The sequence below is a fragment of the Anopheles cruzii genome, chromosome 3 (assembly GCF_943734635.1).
Source record: "Anopheles cruzii chromosome 3, idAnoCruzAS_RS32_06, whole genome shotgun sequence".
In the NCBI taxonomy this organism is placed as follows: domain Eukaryota; kingdom Metazoa; phylum Arthropoda; class Insecta; order Diptera; family Culicidae; genus Anopheles; species Anopheles cruzii.
In genome coordinates this window covers 40,229,675-40,251,195 of record NC_069145.1, presented here as the reverse complement: position 1 = coordinate 40,251,195, position 21,521 = coordinate 40,229,675, and the positions used below count along the sequence as shown (strand labels likewise).

The 21,521-nt window shown below is 51.4% G+C and overlaps 1 protein-coding gene across 1 annotated transcript in view; it reads right to left on the bottom strand.

The window, feature by feature from the left end:
• Window positions 1–20,532, bottom strand: part of LOC128273952 (la-related protein Larp4B-like) — a 35,792-nt gene extending 15,260 nt beyond the window's left edge. Inside the window, exons 1-2 of the mRNA XM_053012025.1 lie at window positions 19,647–20,532; window positions 19,268–19,544 (exon numbers count right to left, since the gene is read on the bottom strand). Coding sequence (XP_052867985.1) covers window positions 19,268–19,544; window positions 19,647–20,532 — 1,163 coding nt within the window. The remainder of the gene's footprint in view (window positions 1–19,267; window positions 19,545–19,646) is intronic.
• Between the last annotated feature and the right edge of the window lie 989 nt (window positions 20,533–21,521).

Here is a 21,521-nt window from a genome sequence, read left to right as displayed (position 1 = left end):
GTGCATATCATTTTCATCTTGAAAGAGGAAACACGTACCCTTCAAACTTTGTTACAAACTGATAGATATAGCTTCATTTTATTTTTTGTTTAATAAAATCTCTTTATTTAAAAGACACACAGTGAATATTCACAACCATTTGTTGTCACAGGTGACATAAATAATCACGAAACACATTTGTTAAGTACAACTTCTTTTCGATATTAAATTCTTCTTTAGATTTGCTTCCAAAGATAATAAACATGTGTGAGTTGAATGCATAAAAAAGAGACACAACGGAGTACCGTATGACTTCTAAAGACCCTTGACTCAATATAAAAGTGCTCCCTAAGTCCTTTACTTTCCTTTAGTAATCTGTTAAGCTCCTTCATTCTGTCTTTTTGTTCATTAAGTAAACTGTGTACGGTGCGGTGCATACATAAGACGAAGCTTGATCAACTAATTGAGGCAAAGAATTTAAAGTACATCAATCGACAGAACGATAAAAAAGCAATTTTAAGGCAATAGTTTTCCCAATACCAGATACTCGACCGGTTTTCAAAATATATTTATTACCTTACAAAATAAGATAGTGCCGTCAAGGCCATAGTGAAGCTGGATTGAGTAAGAACATCAGCTAAGACCAAAAATCTGGCTCTAAAATAGGGCTGATAGATGGGCTAACAGTCTTTTCTTGATATTATCTACCGATTGTTCACTGGACCAACGGAAAGGGTTTGAATAAAATTCTCCAAAAGGTAGACCTGGTACGATTTGCAATAGTATCTTGTCTATTTTCAACTTTCACGATGCTCGTGAATTCATTTAGTTAAAAATATGTTTCGTTTGCTCAACTTGATGTAAGTTTCAACGGCTCAGCAGTCGTTCACTCCATTTCTCACACTTATGAAAACGAAAACGGATCACAAAAGTCGAGTAGTGAAAACCCATTTCCGTCCACGACCGCTGGAGCATTGACAAAACAACCGAGTGCCTATTTCGGGCTAGACAGCAAACATCGCGCGGTAAACATAAAATATCTTTTATCTTCAAAACACCGATCCGATTTTGGGCACACCTTTGTGCCGCTCTCGCCGTAAACGGAAACGGCTCCTCGGGTGGGTGCGATGGGTGAGATGGTGTTCGATTCAAATCTTCACGGCGGCCTTCGCCGAGGCTCGACCGACCGGCGGGTTGAACTGTTCGGCCGAAGGTCACCGGTGGAACGGAACTGTCTCCTGCCGGACATGCCGAGCAGAGTTATGGCACGCTGGCCATAAAACGATTTGTTGTACGACGCCGCCTCAATAATCGGCCATTTATGACAGTCGGCAGCGCGTTTATTATGTTGCAACCGGCACCGGATTTGGTGCAGTTTTGGGCCCCGTGCACATCCGGTGACATGGTTCGAGTTTCTAATGAGACGAGTTGCGCAACGTGTGACACGAGGCGACCATCGTCCATCGTGACATCAATCAAAAATCATATAGTTGGTCAGCCCTGGTCCAGGGTTGGGTTAACACTTTCGCTCGCCCTCGCCCTAGACTTCCACTTCCGATCGTACCCAGTGATGGCACGAAGCTATGCTAATTACCCAATGCACCGCGTGCGTCACAGCCAAAGTTCACCCGGGTTCGCCTGGGCCAGGTGGCTGAACTTTCGGTGCGCCAAATTGGAGAAAACCGAATCAGCATCCCGGACGCTGCTACGATGGTGATGGTGTGTCGTCGTCAAAGGGTGGCAAGCAATGGCACGCCCGCCGATGGTGGGTGAAACTGTATCAGAATCGTGGGAAACCGCACTCCGGGAATGCATTAATGGCAGTGGGCACCCGCGCTGCTCCTACACAATCCATCGTAACGCCATCGTCGCCACCGAGGTTTCTTTTCTTTATCATTATCGTCGCAGGAAGGTCTCACTTTTCACCACCTACCTGGGGAGGTAGCACCCCGCCGCCTGGGCTGTGGAATACATCTGCCACAAACCGTGCCACCGCCAAAGGCCCTAGTGGCTCTGCAGGACGTGCAGGAGCTCCCGGGTCTCGCGGGTCAGTGCATCGTACGGGTGGCACTGGGTGGCCTCCCCAACCCCTCCCCGCGCCAGGTGACACAATTATGAGAGTTTTATGACAGAGGCCAGGGCCACAATGCCCTGCGCAGAACGCCCTTCGCGGGTGCGTGAAGGTGCCACGCCGTCTTTTCCATTGGCGTCTTTCCCTCGTCGCCGAACGTCGTGTCTTGTGGTGCCAATTTTCCACCGCCACCGCGCCATTAGACGCGGCAATAGCCGAGAGAGATACAAATTTTATGCATTCGCCGGCCCGGGGTTTCTGGGTTTTATTTTCGTGTCCGCGGTGCGCGGTGATTAGTGAGCTGGGAATGGCGCTCTTTGGGGAGCTTTGTGGAAAACTTTCACTTAAACCCCACCGGCAGGGACCGAAGGGAATAGTGTTGGAATTGAAAATTAGACGACCGAATGGTCCGGTCTTTATGGGTGGCGGCCGAGAATTTTAGTTGGCCGCGCGCATGTCCATAAACAATTAGGCCGGCGCTAAACGGAGACGAACCGCGAGCAGTAAAAGTGGCCGTTTCATGAGCAGTTTGGTGGAATGGGAAATGCGGCCCGTGGTGCAGGAAAGGTACCGCAAGACATGCGGCGACACCGGCGCTACGTTCTTGAACTCGGGCGGAAAGCGATTGTACCCGGCAAGATGGCCGTGTGAAAATTGACCTTCACCGGTTTGTCAGTGAGCGTCGTTTGAACTTGCGCTAATCAGAGCCGCCGAGTCGATCAATCATCGTCACCCGGCTCGGCGGGTTCGACGAGTTCGGCACCCGGCTCTTCACACGGCCGGCGTAAACCTGTTTCGCTGGCCATCCGTGGCCAGGCGATTAGCGGCATCCAAGCGCCGCTATTGGTGGTCGCGCCGAATTTCGGCACGACGGGTGCAAGGCACGCGTTAATTAAATGAGGCTCCGAGGATCGAGAAAAGTGCGAACATTCAACTGCAACGTCACACGTGGGTCGAAAAGTCCCGGGCCTAACACATCGATGGCGCTAATCTTGTTGCTTTGACTGATTTTTCAGTTAGTAACGAGTTCAAAGCTGTTGAAATTTCATGAAATATTTCTTATAAGTTTGCGAGTTCTTGCGAGTTCTTATAAGTTTGATAAGAGTGACACTACTTTTGTTATTTGCAAAAAATTTCGTGTTTTAATGTTACAATGCTTTTTGATGGGGAAAACTACCGTTCAAGCGAAGTAATAGCTTGAAAAGTTTTATAAGAACTCCGCTGCATCAGGAACAAAAGTAAAATGTTGGTTATGTGACTTTGTCTCTACGACCACGTAGAGACACCGATGATGCAGAACGCGGCGTTTTGACTATTCTAAACATTTTTCAACCATGTTTAAACGTAACAAAGTGAATTTTTTGTCGTCGTTGACAATAGATGAAACGTGGATCCCTTATTTAACTCCCATATCGAAACGATCTTCATCTGAGGGAAGAGCAACTGGTGGACATCATCCAAAGCGCCCGAAAGCACCTTAATCGTCTAAAAAGGTTATATGTTCTGGGTATTTTAGGATGTTCGTGGTGTAATATTCATCGACTATCTTGAGACGGGAAATTGCTTCAACAGTAAATATTACACAGCGTTATTGGAGCGCATTTGAAGGACGATATTGCAAAGAAACGACAGTATATTGCAAGAAAAAAAAATCAAGTCACAAATCAATCAAAATAACGACAAAATTACATGAATTGAACTTCGAATTACTGCAACATCCCTTGTATTCGCTTGGTTTGGCTCCCAGTGACTATTACAGGCTATTCACGGACCTCAAAGAATTGCTCGCCGGTAAAAAATAAGGCCTATGCCGAGGCAAAAGATGAAGATCGTTCTACAAAAGTGGCATGAAATTTTAGAGCTTAGCTGGAATTATCGTTGAGCTCTTGATCGAAATTAAGTTGAAGCCAATTTTGACCAAAACGAAAAATACACTTTCTTTCCCAGGCCCGGCCCTTTCCATCTCATGTGTTAATTAGTGACCCTATCGCACGGTCGAAAGGTCGATCGCGAAGAGGTCAGGTCCGGTAGCCGGATTTCGGACCGCTAACAAGGTGCTGCGCGCATTCGTTATTCAATTTGCGGGCCCATTTTGCGAACGAAAACCTCAGCTCAGACTCCTTGCGCAACTCGCATGCTCGGCGTTGGACGAGACCCCGGCGGCGAAGGTCGGTCGGCGCGATCGGTACGGATGCGCGCGACCAGCGAGAGCACGTGGGAAAGTCCGTCGTTGGGCGATGGGCTCCGGATTGTCCCCGGCAGAGGGCATTCGGGGTGTTGCAACACACCTCACCTACAGCAAAACATATCTAATTACATTTACAAAGTGGCCACTGCGTGGTCGTGTGCGCACGTTGCGGTCGACATCTTGCGTGAGGTGGCCCTCGAGCGACGTTGGGCAATCGGTGTTGGGCTTGGGCTGGGGACAAGATAATTTCTCCCAAAAAGCTGGTGCTCGCCATTTTTTGCTTCGTTCGCCGGTACGGTTTTTTGTGGACGGACCTTGTGTGGAGCTCCGCCAGGGTTGTGGCGTCCGCCGCCACTTTCGGTTTTCTCGGGTGCAATCGGTTTGAAAAGTAAGACCCACGACGCAAAACATCGCCCGATCCGGATATTGAACTATTGCCCGCCAAGAATGAGGAAGTCTGCCATTGCGCGCGCAAAGCACGTTGCCAATTGAAAGTGTTTTTTTTTGTTATTGGCCAGCCTTCCCTTGGGTGCCTCTTCGCCCACCGCGTGGCCCGCACCAGTTATTGTTTCGCCCAACCGAACCGTCGTGGGCTAACCGACCGGAACAACGATCGAAATTGCGCTGGCACCTGGCCCCGAGGCTGGGAAATTCCTCCCGACTCGGACGTGAACCACCGGACCACGGACACCACGATGGGTGTCCGTCATGGTGGATTGATTTTGAAGAGCTCTCCCGCAGAACCACTCGGGTGCCAGGCCGTATCAGAACCATGTCCCGCAGCAGCCTCCACTTGTGGAGTGAAGCCCGGGCCTAGCCAAGAGTTGCTCGGTTCAATGATCGGGCAGAACTTGTCGAAGGAGCGTATGTGACGGCCGTGGCGCGACAGAGTGGCGCAAAAAATAAACAACCTGGCCAAGGTGACCACCGGAGAGACCGAAACACGACACGAGACACGAGAAAAGCGACGGAGGAAGCTGTGTGGATGGAAATCAGCACGAGATATTTTGATGAACCCGGTGCTGAGCCGTGCTCTGGACTGAAGCTCCGGACTCCGAAAGGTGCCCTTGAACGCCGTGGGGTCGTGCGTCGTGGCCGGGCGCGAGATGGCCGAAAATCAGATTAATTTCACAGTGGATTATATCTTCCCGCTCCGACTTCGGTTCTTCCCGGGGTTCTTCTGTTCTGGTGGGGGTTTCTAGAGGGGTCGCGCTTAATCGACCTAGACCTGGACCTGGAGCTGGACCAGGAATGAGGGCTTAATGAGTGTGATACTGCGACGCAATTCACTGGCCGGTCGCTGCGTACGCTTAATGACACAGGCCATGCTTGACTTATACTTGCCCCGAGTACATTAGGGCTGTTAATGACCTTCCCGCTGTCTTCCGAGACTGCCAACGGTCAAATTCCACCCGCACGAGAGAGAGAGTTCGCCAGAAGTTTGTGGTGTTTCGTAAGAGTCTCGGACGCGGAACATATTGGCACCGTCCCAAAATGGCGTCTTCACCGTCATTCTGACGCAAGCTCCACAAACAGGCTACAGGTTAGCGGAGGGATAGTGAACGGCAGGGTCACCAGAAAAGTGAGGCCCCTCATAAAACGCTAGACAGTGGGGGAGCTATAAACATCCCCCACACCGCAAGCCCTCCCTTTCGGTCCATTCGGCCCGTTCTGCCTACTAATGCCCATATTGGCTTATGCTTATTAACTAATTTGCAGCCGACGCGCTGGCGATTCTGGCTTCGTGGCTTCGATTTGCGTATTTATATTGCCATTTGATAGGCTCCGTTAGGAAGCTGCTCGTCGGAATCCAAGCTCCCGGCGAAGTGGGGATTAGGATCTGTGATGATTGGCTCGTAAAAAGGCAGATCGACCCGGCCCGGAGGCCGAGCCACCGGGACTTTTGTTGACATAATTTCTGTCGCCCGAGAGGAGAAACAGGACTTTGCGGCGGGGTAGCGTGGGCGAGGAGAAAAGATGTGTCGCCAGAAGAAGCGACAGTGCTCGACAAGCGTAGTGACAACACCCAACGGGAAGGGACGGGGCGTTGTGTCGCCGCGCAGAAGTCACCAAGTCCGAGATAATTATCCGAGGAACACGGCTGAGGATTGTACATTGTACGGTTCTGGGCGGACCGGCCGGTCGTTAGCGGCAAACCGGGGAACGGTACCGGCAGTTTGCAGCACCCCCAGCGGACCTCCGGAACCTGTCGCCCGCTCTTTCTCCCTCTCGGTCGAGAGAGGGCAAAGGGAGAATGATAAAATTATTGAATTATTTTAATGAACGGTGATTTATTTTGGTAACTGTGTCTCGGCTGGGTCTTGGCGAACTCGGCTGACGACCCGGTCGAGGGGTTCTGTTTTTGCCTAATGAGTGGGGTCTCCCCTGTGCCTCCCACTCCAGCGGGTGGGTTGTTTTTCCTGCCTCGAACCTAATCGCAATAGGTTTCGATTATCAAAAGCTATTAATCAAATTAGCAAGGCTGAAAGAATACGATTTTCGAGTAATTCCGAGTCCCCAACCGAGCTCCCATTTCTCAAGGCTTTTTCCCAAAAAGGGGCGCCCAGGCAAATTCTATGGCTGCGCAGCGATGAACTAGAACACCCTAATTGGGAAGATTTATAGTCGGGCCACGGTTCGGTCCGACTGTGTTCTGGGTGGCAGACCACACCGGGAAGGCAATCGATCGGGCGCCGGATAGGATCATTTCTAGCTCGAGAACGTCCTTGCGATCGAACTGCGCGGAAGAATATTATCTGGACGGGGAGGACCTAGGCATAATTAATTTCGCTTGGGCCTCGGGTGACATCGGGAATGGCATAACGGTACCGGGGAACGCGATGACTCATACCCAGGCAGGGATTTGCCATCGGTTCTGGATGAAAGACCGTGACCGCGCGTTTCCACAACGGCCACTAATTAAACTCCGAGCCACCGCCGGTGACTCCCATGGTAAACATGACAGGCCGTCGTCGGACGCAAAGCGAAGGAGTTTTTCTTCCATTTTCCATTACCAATAATCCCACCGACTTCGCCCCCCCAATCGGTACGGTACCTTCGGGGTTGCGGTGTCATCGCTCCGGCGTTGCAGTTTACCGATTCGAGCCGTGATTCGATTCGCTTCCGGATATCGCTGCTACCAGGCGTCAGAACCGCCAGTGTGTCACCGAGGCAGCCTCAGGGAACCAGAGCCCCGATCGTGGGGCTGATGATGCTCTCAAGTGCATCGCACGCTCCGGCCCGGGGTTCCGTTAGGGGCCGCTAAACGGTTTTTTGGTGAGCGCCCCGAGTCCTCATCGTTCGTGTTGTGCATCTTGCTCCTCTCGATTCCCGCGAACGCTCCTCTCGAACCCATCGGGGCCCCGGTTTCGTGGAGTTCACTGACTTCAGTCCCGACGAGCGGACTGGGGGACTGGGTCAATTGAAAACCGTTCGTCGGATAATTGCTCATTTGGACATCTCACTTAACTCGCGGCACAACATTGTAGCGCCCGGCCCGGCCCGGACCTGGGGGCCGGTTTCGGCAAGGGCCGGTTGTAGGATCGGTTCCCTTTTTCGATCGTCGACGGGCACATCGGTCCGCTGCGATCTTTCTCACGCCTCGCGCGCGCGCACTCGGGTCCTCGGAGCGTAGTTGAATCCTAGCGGTGTTTTAACGAGCGCCCCGCGCTCCGTGTAACCGTCGTGCAATGGGCAGGAGAGATTTGGGCAGCAGCATCTCGCGAGGTAATTGGGTAGCAAGTCGTGGTAGGGGCCGCGACGTCGCCCTCGTTGATTGCCATGACGCACGCGGCGCTCGGGCGACGTGGGCCACACGCCGACTGGCCGGCCATCCAGACTCTCGAGAACGGCCACTCTCTGGATGCGCTTCCGTTGATGAAATGGTCGCCGCCCGCTTACGTAACCGGTAGCGGTGGGGTTTTGTGGGACATTTCGGGTACCGGAAGACACCGGTGCGACATCATCCGAGATTGCGTAATTGGGTGTACTTGGCCGGTGTGCTGGCTCACCGCCACCTTGCTCAATGATACTGAGGTTAATGTCCCTGAGCAAGTCTCAATCCGGTTCGGACTAATCAGCCTCTTAAGAGTGTCCCAGACCGTTAGACCGTTAGAAGACCGTTTGCCAATTGTGGGAGCTACACTGTCGGGTGTGCAGAATATCTGTTCTTATTTCTAATCATAAATTTCTTGTTCTCAAGCGACAGGAGTTTGTTAAAATGAATTGACAACATAACGGCCACTTTTTTGACTGATTACAGCCTTCAACATTCAGTCTGCTCGAGTGTGATCGTTCGGTACAGAAGGAACCGTATATCACACAAAGACTTCAACCGGTTTGAAACTGTTAGAAAGAAGCATTTATGAAAAATATTGACAGTTACGTCCGGTCGAATTGAGGACGAACAGACGTTCTGATTCAACCTATCAGTGCGTAGGGTTTTCGATTATCCAGAGTTTCTTTTGGTAAAACCTAAGATAACTGTATTATCAGTTAATACCGAAAGATGGGATGGGCGAGGGCCAGGTTCGTTAGTAGAATCGGCAACATTTAGTGCTTTTTCGAAAGGATAAAGTGGAGTGCAAATTGATAAAACAATAAATGTTGATTATTTTTGTAACTGTTTAGACCAACTGAAAGAGAAAATGCGTGAAAACAGATCCGGTTTCGATGAAACAAGTGTATTGAAACATACTGTAGAAAGGCCATACTGAATATTAGAGTGTGTTTCAAACCTTAAAAATGTGTCTTTCTGATCGAGCCAAAGAACATATAGCACAGCCTAGTATCAAGGCGTAGTTTTTTTGATTATCCAGAGTTTCTTTTGGTAAAACCTATGATAACTGTATTATCAGGTAATACCGAAAGATGGGATGGGCGAGGTTTGTTAGTGGAATTCCAAGAACTGTTGCCGTCCTCACCAACATAACTGGATGGGTTTCATTTTGTGGCAGGACGTTGAACGCTGTCAAAAACGGCAATTTACTAATGTTAGTAATGAGGGAAGCATTTGTTTAGTTCCCGGTTTAGTTCTTGGAAATGATTAAAAGTATTTAAACAAACCTGGCCCACGTCAAACAACTATCGGTATACCCTGACAGTACAGTAACCTTAGTAAAACAAAACTATTACTAAGCTGTCATGCCATTTTATGTTTTTTTTGTTGGCCCAAGCTTTGTGAGGCGATCCGTATTAAATCAATTTCGCAGGAATGTTTGTGATAAAAAGTTGCATTCGTATTATGCTGCCATCAACCACAGAAATTTGAACTGGTCTTTTGAAGAGCATTTAGAGGAATAATGAAACTTTTTCGTGCGATGACCGTTACCTTAGTTTTGGCCAGTTTTAGCCAGTTTGGCCAGGCTTAGTTTTGGTGAGTTACGAAATTGTTCAATTCCGTTCATTAAACAACGTAGTGTTCGGAAAATGATCACCTTCGTGCTTTGTATGCTCTGACCAGTCGAAGTAAACTTTAAAAATACTACGCCGGAATAAAACATCGAATCAATTTTATGTCAGCAAACCACGACTGGCCGCTTCTAGTCGGTGCGATAAACGTCCATCCAAACACGAACGGCTGGCATTAACGGTTTAGGAGATCTAAAGTTATGTGACAGCCAATCTGCTTTACTAATCAGCCTACTCAGATTACAATAGAGCCGTGGTGCGATGCGTCAGACAGGACGGTTACGTGTTGTTAGAACTAGATGACGCACCAGCCTCGGCCACAATAACAACAACGCACGGATTGCTAAATCCACCGACCTACACCTCGGGTAAGACGGGTGTTTTCTTTCAACCGCTTCGATAAGACCGCGGCTGTGCTGCGAAATTTGACGTCAACGTGACGAGACCGTCCGGTCACGTTTCGGAGCACACGCCTCTAGAACGCGGCCGGCAACGGGGTCGGCATTACTAGACCTCCTTTCACAACGCATCCCATTGCAGCGCGGGCGGCCGGAGTGTGAAAACGTTTAAGCCAGAATTGGTCGGCAACTGGGCTGTTACTTTTTAAATAAGATACGCGAAGTGATGCATAATCGGGGTTGCGAGGCGATAATGCCATTCAAAGCACCGTGTTTAAAATATGTCCATAACGTAAAAAGTGGGCTAAAGCCAGATAAACGGTCCTGCCGAATCCTGTGTCTTGAGCTGTGTCCGATCCGATTTTCTATCCGAGCAAAAGACAACTTTCTTTTATTTCGTAACACTTAGCACACCTTGTTTTAGGTGTTGTCTCCATCGGGAACAACGGGTAAGGATCAGCGGCCCGGCTATCAGCGCCAGGCCCGACGACATTTTAACCGGAGAAAAAACCCGGGTTGCGTTTTTCAACCATATTTTCGTCTCCGCCAACTCTGCGAATGGCGGAACCTTTCTCTTTGGGCTTACATCACGCGCAAAACATCGCGGCGCTGATCGTCGTTAAAGTGCAAAATAAGCATCTTCCCGCGGCCCCGGCTCATCCGCATTCGCATGTCGGGGCGGTGTGAACGAGACGAGGAAGGCAAGTGCGGAGCGGGGGGATTGTACGCGCCAGGCCACTGGAAGGTCCCCGGTTCCCATGCCCGCACGGTGCATGCGGTTCAGATTCGGTTTGGGCCTTCGGGATTAATCGCACGCCGGATAAGCGGAAAAGTCATCCGAAAATTGGATCATCACGGAACCGCAGCGCACCGAGAGGGTCACAGAGAGACAGTGAGAGAGAGAGAGAGGGTTCCGGTGTAGGTCGGACAATGGTGAACCATACAGCGCACCAACCTCCTCCAGTGAAACGGGGGCTCGTGAATTTGGGACTTGGCGATCTGCAACATACACCAGGCACCTAGGCACCAATTTGCATGCGCCCCCGGAATTCGTGCCAGGCGTGGCCAGATGCACACCCCCCTCGTAGGAAGATGATATCGATGCGGCGGCGGGTGTTGAACTAATTATCATTTAGAGAAAGGCAAGCCAGAGCAAAACAGCAGCGCAAGTGAGCAAAAGCAAAAGTTGGCCCCGGAAGACGAACGACACGCTGAAGCTGCGCGCGTGCACCGCACAAAAACGGGAAGTAAAGCCACCCACAAACAGGCGTGGGGGTGGGGAGAGTACACTGGGTGGCATACGCCGCCCGCTCGTAGGGTTCCCAATAAAAACGCGGAAAATTTGCACGCAGATCGCAGATCGCAGATTGGGCCAGTCTGACAAGTGCAAGCGAAGGCCCGCACCGGCGGCAATTGGCGCGTTTACATAATCGGCCGCAGCCAGACTGCACCAGGGGTGCACTTGTGAATGTTTCCTTTATTCTCTTTCTCTCTCTCTCTCTCTCTCTCTCTCGCTGTGCCGAGATTGCTGATAACGAGCATTGTAACGATAAAAAAGCACAGTTGACGGAGGGCACACTTCGCGGGAGACGGCTAGAAACGCGTGCCAAAGGTATTCTGTGTCATTAATGCACTTCGCTTTCCTTTTGGACCTATCAGGGTTCGTTGTTTCGCTTACAACAGCTACAAGTTAATTGAATAGAAATGGAAAATATGTTGCATTCGCATTAAAAGGGTTGGCTAGACATGTTTCCCATTTTTGCTACAAATTTGCGTCCGCCCATTGCCCATTTAATGCGTGCCCAAAAAGCCCATTTAATGCGTGTTAAAAATATAGTTTTACCAATTACGATTCCTGGCAGGGAATGTGCTACACCGATTAACGAACCCCAGGCAGTGCATTAAAATCCTGACCCTGACAGTGCGAGCGAGACGGATGATCTACGGATGAGCCCCTGCCAATGATGCTTCTCGTTAAAATGGAGAACGTTGTAGTTATAATACACTGTCTGTCTCAAAGTAACAGGACTTTTTCAAAATAAGAACAACCAATGGTTTTTTTCTACAAAATGTCAGCATAACGTTCTTCTTTCATCGGCAAATGAAGTTTTCCGAATAGATAAAAGTCACAGGGGGCGGGGAATACGGGGAACGATTTATCTTTAACATGCGATTTTTGAACCAGAAATGTCGGGCGCCAATGCCCCTGTTGAAAAAATCCTGTTTACTTTGAGACAGACTGTGTGATTCTTTAAATTTCTTTAAAATTCTTTAACTTATCTGCGATTAATCGAATCTTTGGAAATTCCCAATTCCATTTCCATAAAACGCAACGACAATTTCGGCTCAATTTTGAGAAAATCACGCACTTTTTCGATGCTCATCAAGTTTCCCTAACGAATGATGATCTTTGATATGATTTTGGAGGAATTTAGTTTCGATTGATCACAATTTTTGTAAGACTGTCTAGGTCTAGGCATTAACTTTTCATCTTTGCTTTAGATCTACAAAGCTTCAAGAATAGTTTCAAGTAAAGGAAGTCAGCTTTTGTACAATTGTGCTGACAGTGCTGTTGGAAATGTTTATAAGATGAGTCCTAGTGGTTTTGGGCTAATAGTTTCACCCTCTATGACATCAGTTCGTCCAACCTACAGACCTTTCGGTCCCAAATCGCCAAAACGAAACCAACAGTTACACCAAGCAGCAGTGCTGGTAACAGAACGGTCCTCTACGTTACCGTTTTCTTCACACACACACGTGCAAATACATAATGATTAAACGAGTGGCCTACATTCTTTCTCACGGGTCGTTATCGGGGACGCTGAAGGATACCGCTGGGTGGTACCACCGCGCACGAAGGGGCCAAGGGCTTCGGACAATTTGGAGAGCGGGCAAGGGCGATCGAGAGCGATCAATAAATGGTTTCCACCCGTTGGGTGGGGAGGGGGGGGGGGGGAGGGCCATTGGCGGACTGCCCGCCCGCTGATTAGTGAACGGAATGCTAATTAAAATAGCTGCGATCGCGTGTGTCGACGGGCGGATGGTAAAATTTGCAGACCCTAGCCGCCTCTCCCTAGTCCACCCGTAACTGGCCCGCGCATCTCCGGACGATCGCAACAAAAACACACACACAAAGCAGGCGGTCCCAGTCCTGGGTCCCGGGTCCCGGGTCCCGAGGCTCGGGTTCGATCCGCGCGAAAAGCTGGAAGCAAAATAATTAATTAGCCCCGTCCGATATCACTTTATCTGCCCTCTCGGAGCAGCCCTTCGGCGGTAATGATGTGTAATTTTCGTATGGGTTTTACTAGTTGGACGCTAAACCCTAAACCCTCCGTGGTCGCGGGCGCGCAAAACACGGAAAAAAGGCTAAAAGATTGTAATTAAACGCTGCAACGCTGCGGCCCGGGCGCTCCGTGTGAACGTTACCTCCCGGCTTAATTACGTGAAATGACGATGCAACGGTTTTTACTGCGGCCCGATAGCCTCCCCGGCCCACTGCAGCTGTACCCTTCGTCGTCTCGGCCTGGCTTGGCTCTCATTGGGGGTATTAAAATTAGCCACGATAACCATCAGCCCAGCCGGGGCTTCTATCCTCTCTGATGGGCAGGAGATTAGAACAAATCACAAATGATAATTTTTAATGAACGCCACACGGGCCAACCATTGTTCCGTCGCACTCCGTAATGCCGCTCTGCTACCCCCCTCCGCCCGCGGGTAATGGCCACTTCGATACTCATTTGAGTTTAAGCTTCACCCCAGCTCCGTGTTTACCATAACTCATTGGGGGGCGGGCAGCATAAAAACATATCGCGAGCTGCTCAAGGAAATACACCACAAAATGCTACATTTCCGAATCGCCCGACTGGGCTCCGGGGGGGCCGTAATCGAACAACCGTTACCGGAGACGACGTCGGTGACGGCGACGGCGACGACGACGACGAACCGGTTCCGGTGGGTTTTTATTCATGTTTCGTTTTTGTTGTTGCTGTTTTGTTGCTCCCTTCGCTTGCAATCGATTCCACACTTTCGCTGGCGGAAACCTGCTGCGGATCGTCCGAAAATTCCTGTTCCCGGCAGCACCGGCTACAGCCCCGCACCTTACAGTAGAGGTCTCCGAAAAACTGGTAACAGCAATCCCCCCGGGCCCCGGACAGCAACCCGTGTATCCACCCAGAGGCCGCAGGTTCGAGGTTAGTCGAGCCGAATTCTTATGCAATTTGCGCAGTTTTTTCCTTGTTTTTTTTGGTTTGGTCACCAAAAACACCGAAAGGTTAAAATCCTACAAAACCACGGAAAAAACATCGAAATCATCGAAAATGCTTTCGACCCCCGTTGGCCTGACGGTGGCACTTTTCTTCGGCACTCCGATGACAGTAAGGAACCCACAGAAAAATCAAAGAGGTCCGGTCCGGGGCCACCGCGAACCCGCAGGAACCTGGCCCCCTCCTGGTCCACGGCGACGTCTTCGGAGCGAAGCGGGCATAAAACAAAATCCTCACGCAAGCGGCCACCGTTCCCCCCAAAGCGAAACTTTTACTTTCAGGTTTACCAGGCGGCCCGACATTTTTTTATTTCGTTTAGTGTTTTCCTCCGTTTTTTTCCCCGTAGCGCTCGGCGCGGCGCAAGAAACCCGTCTTCGCAGCGCGGCGTCTGCGCGTTGCTTTCGGATTGTGCGAAAAATGAAATGCGCGAAGCGAACGGCGAAGCAACCTGTTTTTTGGCGCAGCATCGCCGACGCTGGGGCGCTCACCGGACCGGCGAGCTAATCGCTAAACACGTTGCAATTATTTCGTGAAGTTGCGTCGTATCCCGGCCCAGCCTGGCTGCCGGGACTCCCCGGGTTGATGTCGTCGCAGTGCAGCCCACGACACGACACGGTGCCCAACGTCCCCGCCGGGTGAGTGTCGATTCCGCGATCCGGATTCCCTTTTACCGGGCGGCAGTTGGGGCCACAAATTTGTACTCTGTACTCTCGTGACTGGCGCACCGACCGATGCCGATGTCTTATCCAATCGCGCGTTAAAACGGCAACTCACGGAACGAGGAAGCCCCCGACACATGTCAATCCACGCGCGGGCGCCGGGTGGCCAACAGGAAATCGGTAGCCAACGGGCAAGGAAGTACTCGGCGGCTGTCAGTGAAGTGACCGAAGTACGAGGCCATCGTGCGGCAGGATCCGTACCGCGGAATGCCTTAACACCCGATCAACCGATACCGTTTCCTCGTCGGCAGTTCCATCGGACCCTCTAGGATGTTTTGGTCGTTTTTCCATTACCGATACAGACCTGCTTCTGTTTTCGGAATTTTCCATCACTTTGGCTAGAGGGGTTTCCCAGCTAGGGCCCTTGACTTGTTAGCGTCCTTGACCTTGGATTTCAAATAACCCCACTAATAAAAGTCTAGTGGCGTCCCAAATCTGCTGTTTTGGGATCTGTCAAATTCGCCACCTTACGATTTCTATCGTCCAGGGAACGAACGATCGTCATTAATTGATTTTTGTTTGAGCTGTGTGAACCAGTAATCCTCCATGTTATTTTCACGGCATCATTAAATCCGTTAAATCGGCATCATGGCTCGATAACGGACACCATTGACGGTTACCGTAGCTACATGGTCGTCTTCAAAAAAAAATACGGCCCGATGATCATATCCGCGTAAGTACTGCACCAACCGTTAACTTTTTTATCGTAAAGAGGCGGCTGTTGGATTAATTGGGGGTTTTCGGTATCATAAAACCAACAATTTGGATTATTTATGTCTTTATTTAATGAAAAATGAGTCAGACCTCGTCCTCAACCTCGTCAGACATGATGACGATTGATAAAGTTATTTTGAATGAAGAACCGAACAATTGCAGCGCGTTTTTTTGGTTCATACTGTTCTGCGGTTAAAGTTGTACTGTAAACGATGTTTCCAACACGATCTGATAACTAATATCAAAGATATACTACTGTGGCCAAAACATTCGCGGGAATTCGCTTATAACGCGAAAAATCTTTCTTTTTTCTTCCAAATCTATGTCAACTTTAAAGCAATTCCTACTCTACGCAGCTCACCTTAGTCCAAAAAGTTCTTTTTCGGAATAGCCTTCAACGCATGCTTCGTTTCGGCTCCTATCTCGACCTATCGACTGACTAAAAGGTGACCTCGGAACGTCCTCTTGAGTTTAGCGAAGTCTTAAGTCAGGCGACTACGGTGGTTGCGGAATGATCTAGGAACTTGTGCCGAAATGATCACGAATTGATCACGAAAATGTGATGTTAACATCACTATACAAGTTGAACTAAGAATTGTCTCTCCACAAATCCAGTCTCTTTCCGGACACCACGAAAATCGAAGACAAGTAGTTCCCGTTATTTTCGGCCCACAGTAGCAGGGTTGTCTGATTCTTCCACTTCGGATGTCCGCATCCGGATTGGTATTTTAGTAGGAGCGGTGTGTTGGATTTAGAAAGATTGCTCTCCGCCAGTAAAGCACAAGCGACGAACCCGAAACCGAAACCAAACCAAATAATTTCTAAATAACGGTGAACTTCCTCCCTAATTGACGCCGCGCACAAGAAGATCGAGACCGTGATCTTCGGTGTCGATCTTGCCATCTCCTAAACCGAAAACGAAAGTGATCGGAAAATCAGGTAGCCCAAACGGTTTCACTTTTTCCCATTACACCAACCCCACAGACGGAGAGGAAAACGTCTATTTTGGATGCGCCTTTCCGGCACCTTTTTTTGTGGTCGTTTTATTTCGCACAATCAACAGCCGCCGCGGGGGGTGCGTTCGGAAATGGGCGCGTAATGGGCTTTTCCACACGGATCAGTTTCCTCCGGGTCGGGTGCGTCATCGTCGAGGAACCGCATCCTCGCACCGGTTCACGGCCGATTATCGCCCGATCGATCGATTTTGTCGTTCTACGCCGTCGTGCGCCATTTTGGAAACACGCGCCCCAAAGCAGCCACAGGCAAGCATCGCATAATTCATTCACTTGATCGAGTTTTCGAGACGTGCGCCTTTTTGTAGTACGCCCCGTTTTTTTGTTTTGTACTTTGATTTCTTTTTTCGAGCCGGGCCAGTACGGTGCGGTCCGATTGCTAATGCGCGCACTGCGTCCACTCAGACTCAGGCTCAGGCTCAGGCTCAGGCTGGTGATTTAGCTCTTTTAGTCGCGTTCGCTTCGCGTTCCTTCTACGCGTGCGCTCGGTGAAATCCAGGTTATTGTTGTAAATTGAACAATTGGAAGGGAAACCCCAGTAGCCCCAGTAGTCCGCGACCGAGCGGACGGACGGACGGATGGATGGATGGGGGGACGAAAAAACGGCCAACGCGCACGCGCATTAGAAGATGGATCGGCGCGTATCTCTTCGATTGATTGTGCTTTTTATGTTTTTTGTTTCAACGCGTCTTTCGTGCCATCGGTACGGACCCATTAACATGCCCGCGATGCTGCCTCTGCTAGCTGGCCGGCTGGCTGGCCAGTGAAGCTGATCGACGGGTGATCCGTATGAGTGACTGATGCGTTGTTTGAATTATTGTACAATTTTCACTCCATCTGCCTGCGGATGGGTCGGGCCGGCTGCCTACCGCAACATGTGCCGCCGCGGGCTCTTTGGGCCGTGAAAGTAAAAGTTGTTTGCGCTTTCGGCCATTTCTCTTCGCTCCCTGCTCGGCGGATCTTGGCGGATGACGCTGGCCAAGGCGAATTGTTCGCCAAGAGCGGCCGGGGCCTTAGCAATCGAACGTGCGGCCAGGCAATTACAGTGCTTGCTGGGAAGGTGCCCTTGAGGGAAGAACGTTTGGAAGGGTGGCCAGTCACACAGGAACACACCGATTACGGGATACGGACCGTGCGCGGGGCCCGAATAAACATATCGTTTAGGGGGCTCTGATTTTCACACAAATCACCCGATCGAAAGCACGACCACCTGGGAATCGTGGGAAGCCTGAAGTGGCCGCGCAGGAGCAGAGACGCTTGCGTGGGTAGACAGGAAATCACCTTACGTTCCGCTCGGCGGTACTTGCGCGCCGATCGAGAGTGCAAATCGATGGGTTGGCCAATTATGTACAGGTACACTGGGATTTAAAAGCGTCGAAAAAGCGGAAATGGATGTTTAGAAGCAGCTACGATTCGCTTCGCAGGATTCGAGTGTGTCGCCGACCGGCCGATGATCGCTAGTTAGCTAAGCGATGATCGGCACGGATGTGTGCCCTAATCCGCCGTACGGCTTAACCTTTCGGTCGTGGGCTTTGAAACGTCGCGCATTGCCATTTGAAGATGACGGAGGCACCGGGCGACCCGGTCGGGTGACGGAGTACCGCTCTTAAAATGCCACCGCCACGCACCGGACCGAAAGTGGCTAACCGCGAGGTTCGTCGCTTGCTCAAGTCTTTCGTATGGTGATTCGCGCGTATTGACGCCGCTTCGCGGTGTGACGATTTTGGGAAGATTAGAAACAACACACGCACACAAAAGAAGAAGAAGAAAAAGACGGTGGTAGATAGACAAAAATAGACGATTGCTTAAGCAGCGAGCCGCCTCGAGTGCCATCGCCATCGATAGAATGGAAAGGCGCATTTTTCTTGACCATAAATTAGGAGATGGCTTCAGCGTGTAAATCGCCACGGCAGAGCGATCGTGATTGCGGAGTTTGGGGCCACACTATAGGGACCAAACTCTTGGGCTCGCGACAAAAATATTGACAGAGAGGATTCGCGGCGGCCAGTGCGTCAACAAGATGGAGCGTTCTGGAAGCGCTAAGTGAATTATCAATATTTAGCTGTTTTCCGTGAACCGTCTCTCTCGAGCGGTGCGCTCGGCAACAACAGGCGGCAACTCGTGATCTCACCACTCGTCCCGAACCATAGACACTCCGTCAGTCGCCATTGTGTAACGCATTTACACCCCAAGTCCCGGGAACGACGCCGGGTGTTAATCGTCAGACCACGACGATCGGCCAGCGAGTTCGCAGCACGGTGTAAACGGTGTGATCCGGTTAGGCCTTGGGCCGGGATCCCCGTCACGTACGACCTCGCTCTAACGGTGCACACGAAATTTAGGTTAGCACCGGGTCCCGGACCCGGGTCCGAAATCAGATCCGCCCGCCCTGGCACTTGGTATGCAATCCGGGTGGCGCGGGCGCGGTTCGTGCCGGTATGCGCCACATCGAACTGAGCAGTGTCAAGTGCAAGGCACTCCGAGCACGATACAGGACCCCGTGTGGATGCTTACCGTCTCGTTTGTCTGGGTATCGATTGGGTCCAGCAAACTGGAACATGATTGAAATGTTGATAATTCCTGCCGGCTGCCTGCTGGCCGCCGCCGCCGCTGCCGGCCCCCGGCGCCGAGGACGACCCGGACGTGGAGGGGCCGTGCAGCGCCTGCTGCTGCTGCTGCGGAGGCTGCTGTTGCTGGAGGGCACCGGCGGCCGCCGCTAATCCGTATTGCGGTGGTAATGAGTATAAATTGTTGCGATTGCTGCCTCCGGTGCCGTTGCCGCCGGTGCCGGCTGCCACGCTGCCGCCGGACGCAACCGGCGTCGGTATGTAGCTGAGATGCCCGTGGCCGTGCCCGTGGAGCATAGAATGCGCCGGTTGCCCCTGTTGGCCGCCGGAGCCTCCGAGTTGCGTTTGGTGGTGATGGTGGTGCAGCGGATAATGGTGGTGCTGGACGGGAAGGTGCTGGTGCTGGGGTTGCTGCTGCTGCTGATGGTGCTGCTGGTGGTGGTAGTGGCCTGTCATTGGCAGCGTCGGTCCGTGACAGTACTTGTAGATGTTGTTCGTCGAGAGCGACGCCAGCCGGTACTGGTTCAGCGAGGCAGGTTGGTGGAGGTGCTGCAGGTACTGCGGGTGGGTTCGGGGATCGACCGTCACGCGGACAAAGCGCCCGGCCAGGACATCGCCCGGTGGCGCCACCACCGGCGTCGCCAGATCGAGCGGAAGGTTCAACGAGCTTGCGCCCGGATGCTGGTCCGGGTGTTGGTGGCTGGCCAACCCGTACCCGTTGCCGGTAGACCGGTTCACCGAGTCCACCGAGGCGGACCGCTTCTGGTAGTAGCTATACGAGCCGATCGGTGGTGGCGGGGCTCGCGTTTTGATCCTTCGGTAGCGCATCTGTTGACTGGCCGCTCCGGTTCCGCTGGCCGCTCCGAGTTTCGGCAGGCCAGACGGGGGTCGCCCCAAGCTAGTCTTTTCCAGCTTCGTCCGTAGCTCCTTCTCGATTTCGCCCTCCAGACAGATGATGCTTTCCGGCCCACTGTCCTTCGGGGGGGAGGCGCTTCCACCGGCCGACTCCGACGACGGTCCGGTGCGGCGCGCAATCTGCGTGTGCTGCACCCCATCGCGGTCCGTCCGCTGGAGCACGTCGAAAGCCGGCGTCGGCTGGGCCGTGGCCAGCTCCGAGTCGGTCGAGATGCGGTCCGGGTCACTCTCGAAGCCCTCGTCCAGTGAGCGCGTCGGGCTCAGGATCGGCTTCGAGCGGATCTCCTGTTTCTCCATGATGCTGGGCTCTGTAACTTCACAATCCAAACAAACACTTCACTCGATTCGCTCACTCGATTCCCTTATTTTCACCGGCCAGCGCGAAGGGGGCACCGTTGTTCACCATCGCTCAATCCAATCACTGTCACCGGGAGCCGGTTGTTTCACCGCGGCCGCACCCTTTAAGGAACCGTACACTTTCGGCCAATCTTACACACACGCGCACGCCGCGAGCTGGCCTGCCGCTATCCCAATTTGCACTTGACGCGAGCGGTCACTTTCCTAAAACATCACTTTCACGCCGCCGATCGCCGATCCGTCTTCCGTTTCTCTCTCTGCACGCGAACGATGCACACCTTCGAACCGCTAAATGGGAACTGAGCCGGTGCGATCGTGGATGGCCCCGTCGGTCGCGAGAGCGCGAATGGCGATCGTGTGAATCCACTTGACGCGCCGCGCCGGAGCGAGATGCCGTGAGGCGAGGAAGCGTCCGTGCGAGCGTGAGCGCGCGAGGCGGTGAAAGGAGATAGCTGAAGACGGGATCGCAGCATGGGGAGAGAGAGTGAGAGAGAGCGTGAGAGGGATCGCGCGGAATGCGTGAGAGAACGCGTGTGCGAATTCGTTCACAGTGTGGCGAGAGGCTTACCGTGGTGATGAGTTGTGAGCCACCGGCGCACTAAAGGGGTAAAGGTGGTCATAAACCAGTTTCTAAACCAGTTATATTTTTCCCTAAAATAGATAATTTTTCTATGACCAACGCGAATTTTCAGCCTTCTGCGTTGCGTAGATTCCGAGAATTCTTCTGTCAAAGTCGAAAGAGTGATGAAAATGGCTCTTTAAAATCAACTTTTATCAACTGCTTTAGCACACTTCGTTGGCACAGTTCTGCTTCAGTTATGTAGCTATATTATACTTCATTAGAAAGGTAGTGGATCCTTCTTTCATACGAAATAATCAAATATTTACGTTTGGTCATGCTTGTACATTTTTATGGAGAATTAGTATAG